Source organism: Chrysemys picta, chromosome 1 (assembly GCF_011386835.1).
Source record: "Chrysemys picta bellii isolate R12L10 chromosome 1, ASM1138683v2, whole genome shotgun sequence".
In the NCBI taxonomy this organism is placed as follows: Eukaryota; Metazoa; Chordata; order Testudines; family Emydidae; genus Chrysemys; species Chrysemys picta.
This window is the reverse complement of record NC_088791.1, coordinates 140348935-140372975: the sequence shown is the minus strand read 5'-3', so window position 1 is coordinate 140372975 and position 24041 is coordinate 140348935. Positions and strand designations below refer to the sequence as shown.

The 24041-nt window shown below is 46.3% G+C and overlaps 1 protein-coding gene and 1 long non-coding RNA gene across 5 annotated transcripts in view; one reads left to right on the top strand and one right to left on the bottom strand.

Annotated features, from left to right (window-relative positions):
* Window positions 1-14956: 14956 nt before the first annotated feature.
* LOC112060373 (uncharacterized) lies at window positions 14957-18267 on the bottom strand. The gene is made up of 2 exons (XR_002889677.3): window positions 17428-18267; window positions 14957-15871 (listed from the first exon to the last, which is right to left on the bottom strand). It is a non-coding gene; the product is annotated as an uncharacterized LOC112060373 (long non-coding RNA).
* A 127-nt stretch (window positions 18268-18394) lies between these two features.
* The window catches only part of YBX3 (Y-box binding protein 3), a 66920-nt gene continuing 61273 nt past the window's right edge, over window positions 18395-24041 (top strand). The window contains exon 1 of one of the 4 annotated variants that reach the window (XM_065572083.1): window positions 18395-18748. In XM_065572083.1, coding sequence (XP_065428155.1) covers window positions 18535-18748 — 214 coding nt within the window. In that variant the 5' untranslated portion in view covers window positions 18395-18534. The remainder of the gene's footprint in view (window positions 18749-24041) is intronic. The other 3 variants (XM_005295749.4, XM_065572090.1, XM_024110158.3) reach the window with 3 other exon arrangements.

Below are 24041 nucleotides of genomic sequence, written 5' to 3'. Positions count from 1 at the left end.
TTGAGCCGAACGTGCGCTCCTCCCTGTCTTGCGCTGCGAGCGGTGGTTATATAGCACTGTGCAGTCCAACTACCCTCAGTTCCTTCTCAACCGCCCTTGGTCTGGGACGAAATCCCTAGCAGAGCCCTTCATACACCTGTAGTGCATTTAGTAATATCAGTGCTTCCATTGCAAGTTCTTAGTACCTCTTTCCTTTCTTTTTCTTCTCTTAAATCCTTCTTAAAAATATTTATGTATTTTTTCCCTTCACTCTTTCCTCCCCGTTACTCTTTAGATGAGCATAGGTTTCCTTTTCTACACCCTTCCCTACTGGGAAGTTCTCCCTACTTGGGGTTATGCCCGGATCCCCCACTTTTTTCCTGTCTTAAGGGTGAGAGACGGGAGAGAAACCAGACCCCCGTCCAGTACAAGAGAGGAAGCCCACGGATGAGCTCAGCTAACATGATGAGAAAGGGGGAATCTGGCCGTGTTTGTCCTGTGGGTGACCATGCCATTTCCGCCGAGACTGCCCCTTCATGGATTGTTTATATGAACAGGCAAACCCCAAGACTGGGAGGAACTGACCATAGAGGTGAAATTTATTTGTGCTCAGAAGGAAGACCTGATGCTCAGCCGAGCCTAAAAACAACTTGCCAGCATGAATAGAGAGACAGTTCCCTGTTTGGAGAAGTTATGGCCCCGTTTTGAGTTGCAGGAAGAAAGATTGTATAGGATGACCCAAGATGTACAGACGGGTGAGACCTGAGCCCAACTACTGGTGCTAAAGGCCAGCCTGCGTGCCGGGGTCCGCCAGGTTCCCGGCTGTCCAGTGCAAGCTCCGGGGCAGTCTCCTGGCCCTGCGAACTCTGGGGTACGGGGCAGCCACCCGGCCCCAGTCCAGGACGGCTGCACGGCAGGGGTCCGGCTCACCCCACGTGGTGGGGGTTCGGGGCGGGCAGCCGGCTGGCCCTGCATGGCGGGGGTCCATGGTCGGGGTCTGCGCTGTCGCTGCCCTGCCACCCGGCCCTTGCGGCCCACGTAATACATTGTGGGCCACATATGCAGCCCACAAAGTGTAGTAAGTTGAGAACCACTGGCTTAGATTCTCTTCATTAAAGCACCACAGCGGTGCAGCTGCACCGATGCAGCATTTTATCTAGATTTGCCCCTAGATTGCAGCTTTGGTTGTAAATTCTTTGGAGGTAGGGATTGTCTTTTGTTCTGTATTTGTACAGTGCCTAGTACAATGGAGCCCTGGGCCATGACTGGGGTTCCTAGGCACTATGGTAATACAAATAAATGAATACTGATAATGAAGAAGAAAGTAGGATGACTGTCTACAAGTGTCTGACATGTGTAAATCCCAAAGAAAGAGAGGAAAACTTTAGATGGGAGTGAGGGGGATAATTAGGGATAAATGGGATGAAATTGAACTCAACTACACATCAGAGGACATTTCCTAATGGTTATATTTCTTAAACAATGGAATAGTCTCTTTAAGGGACGTAGTGAAACTCCAATTTGAGATGTTTATAACTAAGACTGGTCAGTGTTAATGTAACCCTTCTGCCAGGCCGAGTTGATAGCAGCAAGGGCCGCGTTCAGTACATAGGGGTCCCCTCCCAACAGCGTAACACAAAACCAGCTTGAGCCCTGTCATAACTATAAAGGGAAGGGTAACAGCTGTCCTGTGTACAGTACTATAAAATCCCTCCTGGCCAGAGACTCCAAAATCCTTTTCCCTGTAAAGGGTTAAGAAGCTCAGGTAACCTGACTGGCATCTGACCCAAAGGACCAATAAGGGGACAAGATACTTTCAAATCTTGGGGGGGGGGCTTGGGAAGGCTTTTGTTTGTGTTCTTTGTTTGGGAGTGCGTTTGTTCTCGGGACTGAGAGGGACCAGACATCAATCCAGGTTCTCCACATCTTTCTAAACAAGTCTCTCCTATTTCAAACTTGTAAGTAAATAGCCAGGCAAGGCGTGTTAGTTTTCCTTTGTTTTCTCAACTTGTAAATGTACCTTTTACTAGAGTGTTTATCTTTGTTTGCTGTACTTTGAACCTAAGACTAGAGGGGAGTCCTCTGAGCTCTTTAAGTTTGATTACCCTGTAAGGTTAATTTCCATACTGATTTTACAGAGATGATTTTTACCTTTTTCTTTAATTAAAAGCCTTCTTTTTAAGAACCTGATTGATTTTTCCTTGTTTTAAGATCCAAGGGGTTTGGATCTTGATTCACCAGGAGTTGGTGGGAGGAAGGAGGGGACGGTTAATTTCTCCTTGTTTTAGATCCAAGGGGGTTGGATCTGTATTCACCAGGAGTTGGTGGGAGGAAGGAGGGGAATGGTTAATTTCTCCTTGTTTTAGATCCAAGGGGTTTGGATCTGTATTCACCAGGGAATTGGTGAAAGGTTTCTCAAGGCTTCCCAGGGAGGGAATCCATTGGGAATGGTGGCAGCGGGACCAGAGCTAAGCTGGTAGTTAAGCTTAGAAGTTTTCATGCAGGCCCCTACATTTGTACCCTAAAGTCCAAAGTGGGGATACAGCCTTGACAAGCCCCCACCCAGTGACCTGGGAAAATCTTACACACACCCCTGGGCGCCTTGAAGAGGCAATACTCTCGCAAGAGGGTCCCCTCTTGCAAGCACAGAGTCTCGGTGTAGCAGAAAATGTTTAATAACATGAGGTAAACGACATAGCATTACATTGGGAAAACACCACAACTAGAGTTCATAGACCAAACCATGAGCAAATTGGGCCATGTCCTTTCCCATTGGTTCTTGAAACCAGCAACCCAAAAATCACCCAAAGTCCCAAAAGTCCAACACCCCCAAAGTCTCTTGGGTCCAGCAACCCAAGAATCACCAAAGTCCCAAAAGTCCAACAACCCCCAAAGTTTCTGTCCCTGGTCAGTGCAGCCCCAGAGTTCAAAGGGGGGTGGGCGCGCAAGGTGTTAAGGGGCACCTTACGTGATCCGAGGCCGACCGGCCACCTCTCCGTGGGGTTCCGCCGCAGCCTTTACCATGAGCCGCTCCACTCCACCAGCCGTCACCGCTCCTGCCGTCCCATGAACGGCTCTGCTCTACCAGCTGCTCCACTCCGCTCGCTGACCTGCGAGCCGCTCCAGCCATCCCCACAAACGGCTCTTCTCCGCTCGCCGTTCCTTGGGCCGCTCCAGCCGTCCCCGCAAGGCTCCGCTCTGCTAGCTGCTCCTCCAGCCGTCCCCGCAAACTGCTCCACCAGCCGCTTAGCAATATAGCATCAGGCTCCCCCTACTAGTTAACACAGCACTCAGTGATCTCAGCTTTTTTGTGATTTCAGCTAGTAGTAGGGGAGCCCCAATACTGGTGCACTATTGGCCCAAAGTGAATTCAGCTCAGCAGCCTGTAACTAGACTCCTAATAGAATCAAAGTTAGCTCTGACATTCAACAGTAGAGAGTGGAGGAACCACCATTCATGTTTCAGGCTTACAAAGGGTGCTCACACCACCAGATACAAATACCTACCCCCAACTTTTCTCAGTTTACTAGGTTTTGTAACCCATGCCCCTTGTCAAGCAAGTGCTACTTACTTAATGGTGAGTCCTTCTGTCATACAACAGTTCCACTGGCCTTGATTCACAGAATCAGGGTAACAAAACTTTATTCTTCCTGCCCCAATAACAGAGAAACTGGGGATCCCACACCAGCCAAAGTAACCACTTTCAGTTGCTGTTGTCTCATGCCAGGTGGGTGGGTGTGCCTATGCAAACAAGATCAGCCCCTGGAGTTCTTTTCCACACTCGCCATAATTCATCACCAGATGTCAGGGTAGAGCTCATCCTGACTCTGCTTACATTAATATTACACACAAAACAAAATAAAAGAAGCAAAGTTGAAAGAACATTATTTAGGTGGCAAACTCAAACTCTCAAAAGTCAGTAAACCCTGGATTTACAGTTGCCTGTGAAACCTTAATCCTATCCCTGGAACATCAATCTTCTGTACTGAATAAATTAGGAGCCCTGTAAAAAAATACTATGTGATCATGTAATTTGTTTGTATCATAATGTATAAAAGAAGAGAGTTAAGGTTGCTTGGGTGTCAGGCTAGGTGGTCAGGCTCTAGGTGGTCAGGCCTGGTGGTTGGAGCAGTGGTCGAAGCCAGACGTAGGGTTGGAACGGGGCCAAGGGCAGCACTGAAACTTGGGTCCGGAGACAGGCTGTGGGTCAGAATCGGGGTCAGAGTCATGGACAAGCCAAATCAGGTTCGTAGGCAGAGTCCAGAGGCAGGCCAAAGGTCGAAGCCTGGTTCAAGTCAGTCCAAGAGTCAGGAAGTCAGGAGGCAGGTGCACTCCTGGAGCAGGTCAGGAAAAGGGCTGGAGCAGGGTCAGGGTAGGGCAGGGACAAGACTGAAGCAGGCTGGAACAAGGTGCAGGCAAGGCTGGGGCAGGAACAGGATCAAGGGCAGGCTGGAAGCCTGGGGGGGTCTGTGACACCATGAGGCAGCAGGAAGGTTCCTGTCAGAATAGCGCTGTTGCCCAGACTAAGGCGTGGTCTACACTAGGAAGTTAGGTCAGTTTAACTACATTGGTCAGGAGTGTGAGAAATCCACACCCCTGAGCAGTGTTGTTAAACTGACCTAAGTCCCCGCATAGACAGCACTAGGTTGATGGAAAACCTAGCTGCCACCTCTCGGGGAGGTGGATTATCTACACAGATGGGAGAACCCCTCCTTTTGGCATACATAGTGTCTACACTGAAGCACTGCAGCAGTCTCTGGTTGGGTCAGTGAAATATCTGTTACTGGGGGCCATCTGACCTGGGCCCCACTCAGGGATAAGGCTGCTGCGTGTGTCTGAGTGCTGAGTCACGGCGGCTCTGTTGGAGGGTGAGTCACGGTAGCTGAGTGAGCAGCCTTGGTCCGGCTGCGGGTTTGCTTCACAATGGGTAACCAGAAAACTGGCTTTTCCTAACATTTGAGTGCTTGTCTTTGCAACCTAATGACCTTCTTTGAACATGGGCTTTTTGTATGTAATTTCCTGGTTTTGTTCTTATTAAATGAAAAAAATATATATTTTATGTGCAGCTGTAACAACTACCCTACCCCAGTGCCTCATCAGCAGGGTTTGACCCCAATCCTTCAGACAACATGATACTCAGATTTCTACCAGATGGACTAGAAGTCTAGATACATTAGCTGACAGTAGGTGAAGGCTGTTATCCCACAAAAAAGCAGAATTATCCAGTCCTGGGTGGTCAGCAGGGGGGCCCAACCTGACCCAGTTCTCCCTCTGGAGCTGGGGGAGTGCCATCTCCACTTGGTGTCCCCAGAGGGTAGCATGGACGACTGGGCCACATGCTAGGTCCAGGGATCCCAGCTTTTTTTCTCCCTTGCTATAGCCACTCCTGCAGCTCATGGGGCATTCCAGTACTGTGTGTGAGGCAGTTGCTGCTGCTCTAGCGGCAGCATGAACAGGCCTTAGAATATTTGCTGGTTTCATTACTGTTTTGACAGGCTGCCAAAATGTTCCTGAAGAATGCAAATAGAGAAAGGAAACGGTGACTTCTAACACTTTATATCTTAGGAAAAGCTGAACAGAATTTCACAGGACAAAGAAAAGGCATTTCTGTAGCCTGAAGGAATTCCCCCAGCTGGATATCAAAGGTCTGCCACAAACAATGGAGGCATGAGAGCTTCTCAAAGAAAAGGTGGCAAGATTCCTTTATAATGGAAAGTATTAGATAACCTAAATGTAGGGGGATGCCTCCAGCTCTCTTTTATAATAGTATTTTTTTACATTATGAGTTGTCCAATTATTTCAAAGTGCTTCATAGTGAGGGAGGGGGTAAGAATAATTGTCTCCATTTCAAAGATGGGGAAACTGAGTCACAGAGAAATTCAGCAACTTGCCTAAATTCACACCGGAAGTCAGTGACAGCGCTTAGAAGCTAGTGTTCTGATTGCTCCACCTCTGAACTGACCTAGACCACACTGCTGTACTGAAGCAGCAAATAATACATCTTCAGAATACATGTATATTATATGTGGTCTAGGAGGTCAGTTCAGAGGTGGGGCAATCAGAACACTGGGTTCTAAGCGCTGTCACTGACTCCGGTGTGAATTTAGGCAAGTTGCTGAATTTCTCTGTGACTCAGTTTCCCCATCTTTGAAATGGAGACAATTATTCTTACCCCCTTCCCAAAAATAGGGGGAAGGGATAGCTCAGTGGGTTGAGCATTGGCCTGCTAAACCCAGGGTTATGAGCTCAATCCTTGAGGGGGCCATTTAGGGATCTGGGGCAAAAATCCATCTGGGGATTGGTCTTGCTTTGAGCAAGGGGTTGGACTAGATGACCTCCTGAGGTCCTGATATTCTATGATGATCTTCAGAATACATCTTTGGGGAAAACCTGCTTGACCCCCTCCTGCATTCCTGTCTTGCATGGGGGATGAATGGCATTTGACCAAATTCACCTTCTCTGTCTTTAATTTCTGTAATCCTATGAAGTACTACAATCCCAAAAGTTAAATGAAGGGCTATAACTGCGTGTTATCAAACATGCCTGCACAATGGCACTAGAACCTATGGCACACGAGAAATTACTGCAGTATTTCATACAAAGAACTGACACTGATTATTATTTATATAGTACTGAAAGTCTCAGATCAGAATCAGGGCCCCATTATGCTTTGCAGTGTACAAACAGAGAGGTAGACAGAGTCTCTACCCTGATGAGCTTAGATTGTAAAAAGAACTGATTAACTGGATTCATATTCATGATCCTTAGTTTCCCTTCAAACCTGGCAGTAGTATGTGGGGCCTGGAGAGCTACGTTATTAGCAGAAAACTATCCCCAACTATAAATTGACAAGGCATATCTATCTATCTAATCTAGATTTTTATGTCACAGTATTCCTAACCCAAAGCATTCAGAAATCATAGGTCTCAAAAAGTCATGAGATTGGTTTAAAATAATGAGATTTTAAAAATTAAATAAATTTGGGGTTCTTTTTCACTTCAGAAATTCATAGTGTTAAAACCCAGCAGGGACCATTGGATAATCTGTATATCACAGGCCTTTCAGTTCCAGCACTTATTCCCAGATTCAGCCCAATAAAATTTGTGTTTGGCTAAAGCATGTCTTTGAGAAAGGAATCCAATTTTTATTTGAAGACATCAAGAGATGCAGAATTCACCCCTTCCTTTAGTAGTTTGTTTCAATAGTTAATCACCCTCACTGTTCAAAATTTGTGCTTATTTCTGATTTGAATTTGTCTGGCTTCCAAACAGGGCCGGCTTCAGGGTTTTTGCTGCCCCAAGCGGCAAAAAAAAAAAAAAAAAAAAAAAAAAAAGCCACGATCGCGATCTGCGGCGGCAATTTGGCGGAAGGTCCTTCACTCCAAGTGGGAGTGAGGGACCGTCCGCCGCATAGCTGGACGTGCCGCCCCTCTCAAGAGTGGCCGCCCCAAGCACCTGCTTGGCAAGCTGGTGCCTGGAGCCGGCCCTGCTTCCAAACACTAGTTCTTATTATGCCTTTCTTTGCTAGATTAAAGAGCCCTCTAGTTCCCAATATTTTCTCCTCATGAAGGTATTTATACACTGAAATTAGTCATGTCTCAATCTTCTTTTTGATCAGCTAAACATATTTCCTAAGGCATTTTCTCCAGCCTCAAATAATTTGTATTGCTCTTCTCTGCATCCTCTCCAATTTTGCAACATCATTTTGAAAAATGTGGACACCAGAACTGTCCACAGTATATATTCCAGTATCAGTCTCATCAATGCCGTATATAGAGTTAAAATCACTACTCACTACTCCACTCTTGTTACATCCGAGGACTGCATTAGCCCTTTTTGCCATAGCATGGCACTGAGAGCTCATGCTGAGTAGCTTCTCTGCTATGACCCTTAATTGGCCAATTTTAGTTTGCCTTTGGCTTTAAAAAAAACATCAGATGTAGAGAGACTCACAATAAAATGGTGAGAGTTGGCCACACCGACACCAGCCCATCACCATGGTACCTGAAGGCCTGCTGGGCACCTTTAGAAAGCAGGATGTGTCTGTCTCCCAAGTCTTCCCCTAAAGTGGGATTGTTTCACGTTAGAGACATAACACTCAGTGCCTTCACTTCCCACCAGTTTGTTCTCCTGTGCTACCTGCATAGCTGTCACTGCAGAGTCTCCTTAGTGCAGGGTGGACAACACAGCAATAGACTTTGATGTGAAATTGACCACCTTAGGTACCTTTCACTTACCTCCCTGTGCAGTGGGAGAATGGAGGAAATGAACTCTGAGGGCTGTGAAGTGAAAATAACCAAAGCCAGTCAATTTCACTATGGAATCTGTTGCAGTGCTATAGACCTAGCACAACACAGACTCTGCTGGAGCAGACTCTGTGAAGGGGAAAGCAACAGATAAAGTAAAGAGGAAGGAGGTAAATGGGGGGGGGGGGGGAAGGGGACAGCACAATAGACCAGGAAGAAAGGGGCACATGTGAGTCAGCAGAAAGAAAAAGCTGCTAAGAATATGATCTGTTTTTTTTTTAAAAAAGAAGAAGAAAACAGAGAAGAATTTGCAGGCAGACAATAAACTATAGCACTGTTAGCTAGCTCTACCTAATTAATACCCAGTGTTTGCTGGTAGGGAATGTCATGATTTGAGGCTGCTGTAGAAGGAGGAACTCCCTACAAGTGAGACATGAAACCTGCTGCTTGGAATGAACCAGAGGTAGGATGTTCAGTGTGCGTATGGCTTTGGGTTTTCACCCTTAGAAATTCATTAGACATTTCAGGTTTGTCTGAAACTCTGTTCTATTTGAACCTGGCAAATTTTGATGGTTTCATATACAAAAGTGAGAGTTTTGCTCCTCCAGTCCCTTCTTTTCCCCAGCTTCACCTGCCTTCCTACTTACCTTTAGATGTTTCCTTGTAGTAGGGCCAACAGTCTTTCTACATACCTCTGTCAATGTCTTTGGGATGGGCCAGCTGGCCCCCCACGCAATGCTAGATTTTCAGGTGGCAGCCCCATCTGTACTTTCCAAGAAGTTGGTAAACTCACCCCATGCACAGATACACCTACTATCTTCTAGAGGTAGTTGCTTTTCAACTCCTCTCCCCCATTGTGCAGCAGAGGGACTGAGAAATGGATTTCCAGTCTCACTGTACTGCTCGTTCTGACCTCTTTACTTCACAGTTGAGATATATCAAAATGCACGTGTTAATAGGCAATCCCTTCCTGAAAAGATGGAGGGATGAACTGGATCCACTAATTACTGTTAGAGAGGAGCTAACTGAGAATGTGAAAATACAAGGAAGCTAGGGATCAATGTCCACAGGGTTCTTGCATTTAGCACAGGAAGGAAAGCAGCGGCACAAGGTATTAGATTCCTTGAAAGCTAATTCTAGAGAATTGAGAAAACTACTGAGTAAATTGCATTGGGGAAGAAGCATTAAAATCTGCCAGAGTAAAAGAAAGCTGGGAAGCATCTTAGACATTGGTCCAGATCATACACATATCCCTTTTCCCTCCAGCCTGGATGGAACGGGGAGTCAGCAGACTCCATGACGCTACCCCCCTGGTTTCTATGGAGGAATGGAGAAGGGAGGGAGGGAGGATTGGGGAAAGTTCATCATCCCATCCATCAACCTGCAGAATCCACTGAACAGTTAATACTCCTTGAGGAGACTTCTTCAGGAGCAATGGAGATTGGAGGAGTATTTGACAAGTGTGGCTCCAGTGGAGCGGCACCGCCAGTAAGGGGGAAGGAGGCACCTTTACTAGAACTGTTTTAGTGGCACTTAAATGCATTTAATTGGAAAAGGAAAAATCAACAAAACAACAGAGACAGTTAAAGCTCACAAAGAAGAGGGGTGCCAAAAATAAAATGGTTTGAATGAATGTTAACCAAATGATTGAAGACAAATTAAAGTATGTATATTATTTGTAAGCCTTGTGGCGGGAAGCCATAGAGAGCAAGGGGATCACTATTGACACCTATTGTTTAACAGGGTGAAAAGTGGCCTAGAGCTGCTTGAGAACTCCAGGTAGACCAAGCAGAGGAGAGAGCTCTCTGCTGCCATCTATTGGCAGGCAAGGGGAAATGATTGAATGGGCCAGGCCTTATTTGCATTTCTGTTATGTGGCAGTTTGGTCAAAATTCAGTTACGTTTTGGGTTTGAGGATAATAAAACATTATTATCCCTGTCAGATAACGAAAGACAAAACAACCACACCAACTGTACCTGGGGTGCAGTGGTCACCCTGACCAAAGCCACAAAGACATGATTGGGTAGAAGAGCCTGGACAAAGCTATAAATAAATCAAGAGGGAAAAAAAAAGAAATTAGTTATTTTGTTATAATAGTGTATTTTAGATGGCAAGGATTCTGTTTGGGTCCTGGATCTGTTGATTCTTCTCTAAAGAGTTTGTAAAGGAGGAATGTAGAGATGGTTCTTTGCTAAAGCTATGATATAATCCAGTAGTATAACTGAAGGACTCCACTGAGAGCCCCTTTATACATCAATCAATAACAGCTGTGATTATTACTATTGGATTAGGTGGTAGACCAGAAGCAAACTAGCTAGCACTTACCTTAGGGGCTGGAGACAGACCTACCCAAATTCTGGACTCCACAAACCTTGGACAACAAACAGTGAGTGAGGGGAGGGAAGTGGCTCTTGCAGGAATGTTTTACCTTGTTGAATGCTTACAATCTGAATAGATACATACAGATATTGTTGATTAATTATTATCAGCTTTCCCAAGTTTATTCTATGCCCATTTTCCCCCAATGAAAGCTTCTTTGTACAACATACTCAGTGCTTGTGCAGGGGAAATATTGTCTATCAAGGGTGCTTGGGGAGGGGAGTATGGGCAGAGAGGAGAGGGTATTTCATTATCCCAGGTCTGGAGGTGAGGGCTAAAGCCAGTATTGTTTATTAAGTTTTCAGACAGAACTACTAGATAATTGAACCCAGTCCTTTTTGCTGTTGACAACAGCTGGCAGAAGAGTTATAATGACATTAAACAAACAAAAAACCTTTAGAAAAAGAACATTGTGGTTACAAAATCAAGCACTGAAAAGTTGGGAAATACCAGACATAAGGTTGCCCCTGCCCTAAACCTTAATCCCCCCCCCCCTTATTTGTATGATTATGATACAGTCTTTAGTTAAATGCTCACATATTATTTTCTCCATGGGACTCCTACTTTATTCATTGAAAGGGGGGTTCGTTGTTTTTTTTTTTTTTATCCTTAGTCAATGTGTGTGGCCTAAGGACTTATTTACCACATAATATTCAAACTTTCCACAATGCAAAATTATTGATTTCCTCCTGGATGTTGCTATTGTGTTCTCACCATAGTGTCTGAGTGCTTCACAAACATTCATCAATTTATCTTCACAACGCTCCTGTGAGAATAGCTGGTATTATTATCCCCATTTTACTGATAGTAAACGCAGCACAGAGGCCTTGATTCACAAAGGTACTTTGGCATCTAACTGCCTCTTCAGTACAAAGAGAGAAAAAGGAAGAGATTGACTTTATAGCCCAGTTGTTATGGCCCTCACTGTAATGTGGGAGAGTCAGGTTCAAGTCCCTGCTCCAACTAATATTTAATTATTTATTCAAAGTGGAACATCTCCAACAGGTGCCTAATTAGACACCTGACTGACAGGCGTCAGGCAGATTACTATCTCTGCTTGGGATTCTCAGCTGGGACCCCGCTCCTGGAGATAGGTGCTTAAGCTAGGTCAATCCCTTCTCATGAATAAACAGAGAGACCCCCTACCCCATTATAGCCAATTGCACAGTAGTTAGGATACTCACTTGAGATGTGGGAGACCTAGATTTTAATTCCTGCTTTGCCTGATTTGAGGAGGGACTTGAACTCAGGTCTCCTACATCCCAGGTGAGTGAACGAGTTACTGGCTATTCTGGGGTGAATTCTCTCAATCTCTCCAGTTGTGAGCACTCAGCACTTTGCAAATTTCGCTCCAAGTGTCTCATGTTGGGCACTGAGAAAATGACAAATACACAATTAGTGACCAACTGTGAACATTTTGGTTTAAGCAACCATTATTGCCAACCTCAAAGCAATCAAAAATAATGAGTCAGAACTCCATGAGATTGGTCCAAAAATCATCAGATTTTAATTTATTTTGTTTTTTTTAATCTGTCTTTTAATTTTTGAACTCCACATGTCCATTCCTAGTGTGCGTGACAATTAGCATTGCCCACTTTCCCAAATGTATAGGGTAAGATGATTTTGGCCACTGCTGAAAAACCGCTCATTCAGCCATCCCCTGCCTAGCAATTAATTCTGTCCCCCAGTTCCACCTACCAGTTCTGTCCCCACCCAGTCCTCCCCTCAGTCCAGCCTCCCCAGCTCCCATCATTTCAGCCCTCCCCCCAGTTTCAGCCCCCTACTCAGCCTCACCTCTGCTCCTCTTAAGGTTCTTCAATGCCCTCCCAGACTGGTGGGCCGGCAGTTGGGTCCCCTCTCCCCCTTCCCAGGCTGCTGGGCTTTTTGCTGACGCCTCATTCTCCCCTCCCCTCCCATCCCATGAGAATGGGAAGTGGAGGGAAGAGACTTTGCTGGCTTCTAGCAGGGCTGAACTTCATGAGGGGGCTGGAGCTCCTCACATCATCATGAGACAAGCCACAGCCCTGTCTGAAAACCCATTACTCCCCCCCCCACACACACACACAAAAACACAAACAAAAAAACAACCCTGTGAGAGTTGGCAGTACTGAGTGACTTGTCCAGCATCACACAGGAACTCTGTGGCAGAGGCAGAACCCAAGATGGCATTCAATTGCTTTAACCATGAGACCATCCTTTCTCTTCCTCCAAATCCCTGCCTCATCCACTATCCACCTTCCAACTCAAGAAATGAGTACACACAACAGTTTCATTCATTATACAACCCTGATTAAATCCCAGATTACTGTCCATCCTTTGCACTGAATGAGGGAAGAGTCCTGTAGAAAAGAAGTATGGGATCATGTAACTGACTGTATCACAATACATATGTACAAGGGGGAAGAATTAAGATCCATGGACAACCTTAAGTCCAGCATGTACTAACTTTCCAGTGCTTGACTTTGCAACCTTCACGTTCTTTTTAAAATAGGGGTTTTTATGTAATTTAATGAAACAAACAAACCAAATCACAGAACACCAAGCTGGGAAACAGAAATTCATCACCAGGAATGATATTAGCTCCCAAATTGGGTCATCGGCAGTGTTTGTATGTTTAGCCACAACACAGAGCTCTGCTACTTGAGGTAACTGGTAGCAGTAGTAGGCTGTGTATATGGATCAATACATTTTGCTAGTGGGTTTCACAGCTATTTACTGACAGCAGAGGAAGGTAGATGCTCAGCACTCCTTGGGTTCAATTCCAGGTTCTGGAGGGGAGCATGCTGTGATGGTAATATATTATTAATAATTTGTATTTCTGTAGCATCTGGGAGCCCCAGTCATAGGCCAGGACCCTGTTTGTGCTAGTCAATGTACAAATGCAGAAAAAGAAGATGGTCCATGCCTCCCAAGGACTTAATATTTACTCTTCTGTCTCCACCCCTGACCTCCACCCCCTTCCAAAACTGTCTCTGTTCCTTTCTCCTCCTATCCTCCCTCCAGCTCCTGCCCCCTTCCCTTATTTGTGCCTCCCTATATACCTTCCAAACCCTTCCCCTCTCTCTGCCTTCTATCCAACTCTTGCCTATTCCTGTACCTTTCTCACTCTACTGCCTTCTGTTTCTCACGGTTTCTCCCCATCCCCCTTGTGGCTAATGATCCCCCTGAATCCCCCATCCCCTCTGCTTTTCTCCACCCTTCAGCTCCTGCAACCCTCTCTCCCCATATTCCTTCTTGCCCCACTTCATTCTAAATCAGGCTGCTTCCTCCTTCTCACTGCCTCAGCACCAGCAGGGGGAACCTTGAGAGCATAGGAGAGATTTTTTGGCCTGCCCTAAATTTTGATGGCTGGTGCTACAGTGGCACAGAGCAGCCAAATGCAAGGGAAGTCCTGCTTAGAACCCTGAACTGGAGGCTGCTCTGTAGGGATGGCACCTATACAGTCTAGTCAGCTGGTAGGAACTGAGAGGGACTGAAGCATGCTTAATACAGACCGAATCGTAAGAGAATTTAACAGCCAAACTCTAACAAGTCTCTACTGAGCACATACAAACTGATATGGCTCATAACTTAGCCAACTTCCCGCATCCCCAACCCGCTTGACTCTAGGATGACTTTGTTGCTGAAACTTTCGGGAAATATTCAGCCAAATTCAGACACCCAGCATGTAAAATTTCAGCCCAAATTGTTAAAGTCTGGCAAAGTTATAAGCAACTGAATACAGGGTTTTATAATGGGAAATATCTGGCAACCTTAACTGCATCACCTATAATATCAGAGGAAAGTAACTGATGTACTATTGGCAATTTAGGTCTACTAATGAATATAGAGAGGCATGAAATTAATGACTGGGATATACCTAAGATGACAAACTTATTTTTAAAAATTCATCTTCAACAAGAAGAATAAAGAAAAAATTACAAAATTGACTATGAGGAAAACCTCATTAAAACAGTTATTCATTAAAAACTAGGAAGAAGACTGCTTGGAAATATAAAGATACAGACATCAGCCCCCACAAATATGTATCATAACTTATTAAGGGAGTTAGGAAATGAATTTTCTGTAGCGCAAGTAATTGTTTTTGACAAGTCATGGAAGACTGGTGAAAAGGAAATGTACCAATCTTCAAGAAAGGGAAGAAGAATGATGCTGGCAATCACTTCCCTGATACTCTTATTTCCCTATTAAAATAATTTGACAAATATTAAGAGGAAAAAAAACTAGAGAAGAATGTAAAAGCCATGAGCAGCAGGGCTTATAACTGTAGATTTTCCTGGACAGAGCTGAGTAAATTGTTTTTTAGACAAAACTGCACAATTAATGGAAGGAAGGAAACCAATAGCAACAGGTTTGGATTTTAATACAGCATTTTATTCAGTGTGTCACAAAATCTTACACTCAAAATTAATACAAACTGGCTTGAATGTGAATACTCATATGGATTGAAAATTGCAAAGGGCTATAACATAATTATAAAATAATATAACCTGCCAAATACCGTATCGAGTTGAGGGGAGTTGTAAGCTCTTTGGAGCAGAGATCATCTTTTTGTTATTGGTGTGTCCAAAGCCTAGCACAATGGAGACTACTGTAATAATCACTATCTTCATGATTTAGAAAAGGGCAAAAACAATATGTTAATGAACTTTGTAGATAGACTCCAGATGTGAGTTGTAACATTGATGTCTGGAGTGGTCAGCAATAACTAATATTTAATGATACATTAACTCTGAAGCCTGAGATTATTTGCATATCAAAATAGTTCACTATTTCACTACTGATCATTTTAGTAAAAACAACTGCTACTTTGGTATTGTGGATTTGGTTTGTGATTGAGGAAAGGGCACTGTTACATTTTTTTCCCCCTGCTCTGACACCTGTCAAGTCCAGAGGCTTCTTCAAGGTTCACAAAAAGTTTCAATAATGCACGATTTTGCATAGTTCAAACCAGTACCAAAGTGCTCACTGGCAGAGAATGCCTCATCTTAGAACAGAGGCATGTTATCAGTACCTTGGTACTCCTCAGCAGGGAAATAAATTAACTGTCTGTTTGGCAGAGTTCTCAGTGAGATGAGGTGTAGCTGGACATCAGATGGGAATAACAGGTGTATAGGCCAAGAACCACATTCCAAGTGGTTCAAGCCTTGATGTGCAGAAAGCAGTGGAGGGCCTGAATAGCCCACATCTGGGATAGGTTAGCGGCTGGATATCAGGGGACAGGTGGCATCAGGGTCAAAGTAGATGTAGGTTCACACTTCTACCTCCTGGGGAAAGAGAGACATAAGAAGGGGGTAATGAAGGGAAGGGGAGACACTAGGACTTTGTCTACACTTCATGGTTTTCTCGAGAAAAGTCAGCTTTTGTCAACAAAACAGTGGAAGTGTACATACTTCTCTCATCGATTTCACTCTCCTGCTAAGTCGACATAATAAAAGCACCTTGACGAGCGGCATAGAGCTTTTTGCAAGATAGTTAAGAGTGATCAGCGTCAGTGTAGATACCTCACTTGGTTATGTCGCTCTAATTGGCCTCCAGGAGGCATCCCACAGTGCTCATCATGATAGCTCTGGTCAGCAGTTTAAACTCTGCTGCCCTGAAGTTATAAAGGTATGCGCCCCTCCACCGTTTAAAGGTCCAGGAATTTTTGAAATTCCTCTTCCTGTTTAATCGGCCTGAGCAGTTCACAAAGCATCTTCCTACTTGACCATGTGGCTTTCTGCAGCAGATGCGCTCCTAAGCGGAGCACACCAAAGCTGTTGGATCTGCTGAGTATATGGGGAGAGGAGGCTGTGCAGTTGCAGCTTCGCACCAGCCATAGGAATTTTGATATTTGAGCAACGACTTTGGACATGGTCAGCCAACACAAGGAGTGTTGTGTGGACGTGCTTCACTGATGTTATTAAAGCGACTTATGATCGTCAACAATACTTAAGTTGACTTAACTCTGTAGTGTAGACATGGCCTTGTTGGTGGTAGAGCAGTAAGGAGGAAGTGATGGGGAGTGAAGTGACACAAAGAAGGGGTAAAGGATGAGGATGGAAGAGGTCAGCAAACTAGGAGGTAGAAGCATTGATGCAGGGACAACAAGGACAACACAATAAGGATTTGGTGGGAGGGCAGGAGAGACAGACGGGAAGGCTCAGCAAGAAGGAAAGGAGAGACATGAAGTGTATGTCTACACTGTCCACGTTACAGTGCGGCTGCGGCAGCACTGTGATGTGGGCAGTGTAGTCACACCTTATTGCCAGGGGAAAGCTCTCCCGTCAATAAAAATAACCACCTCGAATGAGAGGTGGTAGCTGCTCCCAGCGATATAGCGCTGTCTATACTGGCGCTTTTCAGCACTAAAACTTTTGTCGCTCAGGGGTGTGTTTTTTCACACCCCAGAACTACTAAAGTTTTAGCGCTGAAAGTGGCAGTGTATTCACAGCCAAAGACAGAAACAATGACAGTAGGAAGCTGAGACATGAGATGGGGCAGCAAAGGGTTAAGAAGAGGAGAAGGAAAGGCAGGCAGTGAGGAGGGACAATGAGAGGGGAAGCAGTGATATGGGGAAGCAATAGAGAGAGAAAAAGAGATAAGGGCAGGGAGTGGGAAAGAGACACCTGGCACAGGAGCAGTAAGGGGGAGGGGAAGGAGAGAAGGAAAAGTAGGCAGAACACAGAGGAGAAAAAGACATATTTATTATTATTATTACAGTAGCATGAGGAGAAACCCTCCTATCAACATTGCCCTAGGTGCTATACAAACACACAGTGCTTTCCCTGAATAACTTAATCTAAATTATTATTTATTCTTATTTAGTGATTTCAGTCCATACCATCAGGAGCCTGTGAGACAAGGTTAAAGGAGAGACTAGAAGTTGATTTTCTGAAGAACTGTGGCTCATGCAGCTCCTATTGTCTTCATAGGGAGCAGCTGGGTTGACAGTATTTTTGAAAATCAGGCCACATAGTTATGTGCATAAATATGAACACAGAAGTCTAACTTTATGCACCTATATTTAAAAAACAACAATAAGGAGTCTGGTGGCACCTTAAAGACTAACAGATATTTTAAAAGCTTGGCTTTTGGGCACAGTTTCACTCTTTTCCCTGTGTAGTCAGTCACTTTCCCCTGTTTGTGAAGCAAGAGGAAAGAAAAAACTTGTTTTAAAAACATAGGAAAATGCAGTTGTAAACACCACAAAACTTGGCAGCACGACCCAGGGGCATAGGTAGGACATCAAAGTCCCCTCCCCCCCCTTTTTTTTTAAACATTGATTAGATTTCAACTCGTTGTTGTTTTAAGATAGTGAAAGTTAATTTAAGTCACAGATGTTTTTATGTTTTATCGGATTCCTTTGGCAGAAATAAATGGGCTTGGATGTGGTCTCCCGCTGGTGCAAATCAGGAGAGAATCCACTGAAATCAGTGGATTTACACTAGTGTAAAACTAGGCCCAAGTTGCCCATGTGGTGTGAGTAAGGCAGGACCCCAGGGCCCCTTTGCCCCGAGCAGATTGCATGTGTGTGTGTGTGTGTGGGGGGGGGGTATACGAGTGCAGAACTGGGCCCTGGGTATGTCAATATGTCTTGTCCTCATGGGCCCTCGGGCTGTGTCAGTTCAGCACCCAAAACCCTGATAATAAAATGGGGACGCGCACGCGCTCCCGCTCTCACTCTCTCTGCAACTTTCCCTGCCCCGTGCGGAGCAGCCCCACGGGAGGCGGGGCCCGGTCGCTTTGGCGGCGCGGCCCCTTTAAATGCTAATGAGGCCGCCCCAGGCTCGGGGCTGGCCCTAGCTGACTGTATTAAAAACTTCGGCGGGGCCATTTTGGGGGCAGTAAGACCCAGCGCGGAGCCCGAACGACCCAGCGCGAGACACCGACCCACCCGACGCGCCGCGCGCCAGCACGCGGCCACCACCGACCGCCCCGGAGAGACGCAATGAGCGAGGCGGCGCAGACCAGCCCCACGGCGGCGGCCCCCCCATCCCCCACCGGCCCCCCCGCTGCCGCGCCGGCCTCCCCGGCCCAGGACGCCAAGCCCAGGAGCCCCGCTAGCCCCAGCGCCCCGGCGGGCAGCGCCAGCGGAGACGCGGCCCCCGCCAGTGACAGCAGCAGCGCGGCCCCCGCCGCGGACACGGAGAAGAAAGTTCTGGGTGAGGCCCGCCGGGGGGCGCGCTTGGGGGGCGCGCGCACGGGAACCTGGGGGGCCGGGCAGCTCCCACGTGCGGCGGGCGGGGGCCGGTGACAGCCACAGAGCGAGCCCCGGCCCCGCCTCGGCCGAGCGCTCCCCTGGGGTGGGCGCGGGGGTCCCTGCCCGGCCGGGCGATCCGGGGCGAGACCCGCGGCTGGGAGCTGGGCCGGGCCGCCCTGCGCACGTGGAGCGGGCCGGGGATCCCGCATGTGGCCCCCGCGGCTGCTGTTGTGTCCGGTGCGGGAGCGCGCGTCCTGCGCCCCGGCTACCGAGGTTCGCTGAGCTGACTGGTCCCCTCCGCCCCTGGGACTCGCGGCCAGCAAGGCCCCTTCCTCGCTGCTGCGCGGCCGCGCTCCCCAGGCGGGGGCGGGGGCGGGAGCGGGGGCGGCGGCGCTCACGAGAACGTCGTAGAAAGTCTCCGTGTAAACAGGGCGCGTCGGCCACTGAGCTGCGCAGCGCGCGCCGGGCCCGGGGGCCAACTCTCCGCAAAGCTGTAGGAAGTGCAGTGCCCTTCCCGCGGCCGGCTCCTCCGCCCGCAGCGCTCCGTGGGGCGCCTCAGGCTGTCAGCCAGGACTGGAGTAAAGGCCACGGGGGCGGTTCGATCTGTGTCCGAGATGATGGGGGGGGGACACAATTATTTGCCCTATTGTTGCAGCATGTTGGTCTCAGAGTATTACAGAGGCAAGGTGGGTGAGGTAATATTTTTTTTTATTGAACCAACTTCTGGTGAGTGAGACAAGTTTTTGAGCTACCTGGACCTGAAGAAGAGCGCTGTGTGGTTTGAAAGCTTGTGTCTTTCACCAGCAGACATTGGTCCAATAAAAGATAATATCTCAACACCTTGCTGTTTATAGTTGATATTCAACATCTGTTTGCTCATGGAGACAGACGGGTGTAAAGGAGGTTTCACGGTGGGAGGAAAAGATCCTGGTGTTGGGAGAACTGCTGCTTCCTCTCATAAGTAGCTTCTGTTGCCCTCATTCCTTTCGGGAAGATAGCGGCCTGTCCGTCACAGCGGGCATCAGAAGTGCCCCTCTGAGGATGCGTGCCTCTGTTTCACTTGACTCACCATGAACTGACACACTTGGACACAGTCTGTCGTTTATCAATGAATTCCTTAAGGACTTCTGAATGTCCCAGGTGAAGGATGGAGATTCCCTAGCATCCTAGTGCAGGGGGGCCAGCACTGAGAAAAGTGCAGGCACTTGGCCTGGCAGGAGAGCTTTTTGAGGATATTAAATGTGGTGGTAGCAGCGGGAGAGAGAAATGAGGAGCAGGTGGAATTAAATCCAGGTCAGTCGGGGGGTCAGATACTGATATTGGTCATCAGCTTCCTAGACTTTGTTTTGCAGTATTCTGTGTTTCCTTTAGTAGTACTATATTGGATCCATTTTGGGTAGATCAGCAATACAGTGTGGAGGTATGTCAGCAGTGTTCTAGGGGTATTTTAGCCATACCCGCACTAATTGTGGGATAATTTATCAGCATTCTGGAGTACAGTTCCTTTTGGCAGTATTGGATTAAGGTTCTTTTGCAATATACTCTCATGGGCAAAGATGCATCGAAACAAGCACTCCTAGATCCAAACCCCAAACTTGTGCAAGTTTGGGTTCTGAACTGGATTTCTTGCTTCAGGCACACCTGGGATACCTCAGGGGTATATCAGCAGTTATGAATTCTGGAGTACTGCTGCTATCTGTTTCAATTTCTACTGGATAGAGTAGCTTGTAGGATGGCTTAAAAAGTCCTAATGTATTTTAGGAACTACACTGTTGCGTGCTATGTTTGCACTAGGGATGTAAAATGTTAACGGTTAACTGATAAGTATCAGTCTTACACGTATTCAGTTAATGTTTAAATGCCTAATGTGCACATAAAAAAAGTCACAGCAATACCATTTCATAGTGTATGTGGAACTAGGTTCTACATTGTTAGGAGTTGGGACCATTGCTATAGAACTGACGTCATAGGTACGGGAACTAGGAGTGCGGGGGGTGCTGCAGCTCCCACACGTGTTACGCGACGGCCAGCCACCGGGACCCCGGGTAAAACATAGGGGTGCTGCAGCACTCCCCCCTCGTCCCTGGTTCCTGCACCTATGTTGTGAACTTGTTAATGGTTAAACGATTAACACAATAAAACTGGGGCTATGAGACTAACTAGTAGGGAAAAGGCCTTTGCGCTCAAAAGGACTGAGACACTTGAATAGGCTTTCCAAGAGAAGCTTTCAAAGTCCTATGGTTACTGACATACAGGAGCAGATTAAAAAAGATGTCCTTGGGAATGAGGGTGGAAGGAGTTTTGCAAAATGCAAGGGGGAGAACATCATTGTGCATTTCCCCCACTTCCCTTGCTCTCTGATTCATCAAGAGCAATTCCATGCATATCAGTAGCCATTAGTAGACTATGAGGAAGTAGCAGATAAGATGTAATATTTTTTTATTGGAGTTTGAAAATACACTTAGGCCTGGTCCCCCCCTAAGCCCCCACTTCGGACTAAGGTACGCAAATTCAACTACGTTAATAACGTAGCTGAATTCGAAGTACCTTAGTCCGAACTTACCGCGGGTCCAGACGCGGCAGGGAGGCTCCCCCGTCGATGCCGCGTACTCCTCTCGCCGAGCTGGAGTACCGGCGTCGGCGGCGAGCACTTCCGGGATCGATTTATCGCGTCTAAACCAGACGTGATAAATCGATCCCAGAACATCGATTGCCTGCCGCCGGACCCTCCGGTAAGTGTAGACGTACCCTTATAAGTAAACCTTTCCTGACTGGAAAGCTAACTTGTGCCTTTACTACTTATTTTTTTCTAATAAGAATGATAAAATCTTAAATGTGGTCTGATGTCAAAACATTGCTGTTGTCTGCAAACCAGCCTTATTGCTAGGTTGTGTTCGTGGGTTTTTTTTTTTTTTTTTTTTTGACACAGGGAATGTAAGGATGGCGCTTTGACTGCGTTGGTTGAAAATGGTCTCTTGAGCAAGTCTTTTATTTATCTTGTTAATCTCAAACTTCCATGTTAATGGCTTTGCAAATATGTATGCTAAGAGCCACTGAAAGCATATTGTAACACATGGTGAGACCACCTGAATTTGATGGAGAAATAGAAAAATTAATTACCCACCAATTTTTGTTGACTCTTCATTAAGAAAAAAATAAAACTTGTGTCTGAAGTTTCCTGGGAAACTTATTGGTTTCAGTCTGAGAGCTTTCCATGGACCTGTTGAAATGAGAGGGTTGGCTTAATTCAATTCCTAGTGGGACACATGTGCATACCACAAAAATCAACTCCATGATTGGCATTTATTGATTCCCCGTTTTGGCAGACTAACTGGAAAGGCCAGAGTACTGAACTCTCATCCCTAGAAATGATATCTCCATGGTGGGGATGAGATACACTTTTTTAAAATCTGTCTAATGTAACTGTGGAAGTTGTCAATGTAAGTAGTCTAGACCATCATGCTTAACTGTCTAGGGTTAGGTAGAGGTGTTCCCTGGTGGCAGCTTATTCCATAATTGCTAACCCCCCCCCCCCTTAACTTGGGATATTGTGGAAAATGCAGATTCCACAATATTAGGCTTCCATTGCAATTTTGACAGCAGGAGCTCTGCCGTGTGCGGGGCTGACAGAGGGAGTCCCCGCTTTCAGCCCTGGGCGGCTGACAGTGGAAAATTGCCAAAAAATAATAATGGACTTAATAAATAATTTATTATTTTTTCTAATTTTGCACGGCTTGTCCACTACTCAGCTGCAGTATTTTGACCGTCATCCCACAATTCACGTAGGGCCTTAATAATTGCCCTTTTGGGGGTTTCTTGCGCCTTTCTCTGAAGCGTGAAGTACTGGCTTTGGCCACAGGATGGGGTGGGGTGGAGGCCTGGATACTGATGGACCCCTGCTCCGATCGAGTATGGTAATATCTGTGTTCCTATCATTCTAGTTAAGGGTTTTGGCCAATTCTCTGTCCAGCTCCCTTTCTTTTCCTTGTTCTTTGAAGCAGGTATATTCAGTACAAATAAGTTATAAACGAAATTTTAAAGTGAATTTTATCCTTTAAAAATTTTAAAATTCAAGAAAGTCTGTTACTATTTTAACATACATGTTTGTCTGCATATTATATCTGGTAAACTTATTTGGTTAGGGGAACAACCCATGCTACAGGACCCGGTGAAACTTGTTCCTCCAAGATAGTATAATAGGGTCCATGTGAAGGAGGGTGGTTGGGGACAGTTAGCAGAACGTTCCAAATCAAGAGCTGTGGAATTTTAGGACTCAAGATCATGCTGAGTTCTCAGTAACGGTTGGATTCAGTTATCATGGAAAAAACAGAGAGAAGGAGGAAGACATCAGAGACCAATAGATGAAACTCAGGCCATCTGTTTAGAGGTTCCCTGTTTCACTGATGTAGTCTTTCTTTTGATTTTCTAGAAAGAAAGGAAGAATTGGCGCAGGATATCCTATTATATCTGTATCCATAGAATATAAGAGTTAGTATAAGAAAAAAGCTATTTAGGGAAAACCAAGAGGCTCTGTAACTAGGAATAAAGGGGTGAAAAAGAGCAAAGGGTGAGCGTTTCCAGCGGGATATCAGAAAATATTTTCCTAACAGTAAGAACTATCAGCCAGTGGTATAATCTCCTTAGGGAAAGTAGTAAAAGCCCCCCCTGCTCCACTGATGCCAGAAAAGACCTGTCACCCACACTCCAGATGATGCAGCATGAGGTTCTCTGTGGTATTTTTCTGTCTACTTCTAGATGTCCCGAGCAGGCACTCCTGCCATGTTTGCTTTTTGATAGCTGGATACTAGAGTTAAACACAACTAAGTGGTGCCCCAGTCTGGCAGCTGGATTCTCTGCTTGTATGTCCTGCATCTTGCCACAGCCCTTGTTCAAGCTAGGGATCGCACATAGGGATCAGTAGGCAGCAGCTGGATTGTAGAAGTGGGAAAGATAGCCTAGAAGTGACAGATGTGATCCAGTGGTAAGAGAATTGGGATGGAAATCAGAAAATGTGGGTTCCATTCTTGGCTCTGCCACTGACTTGCTGTGTGACTTCAGGTCAGTGGTTCTCAGCCCATGGGCTGCATGCGGCCCAGTTAGCACACAGCTGCAGCCCAGCTCAGCTGCATGCTAAAGGTACTGCCAGGTTCCCCGCCGCATGGAGCGGAGGGGTCCAAGCTGCCCCTGCAAGTTCTGGGGGCTGGGGCAGCCGTCCACCCCCGGTCCGGGGCAGTCGTGTGGCAGGGGTCTAGGGT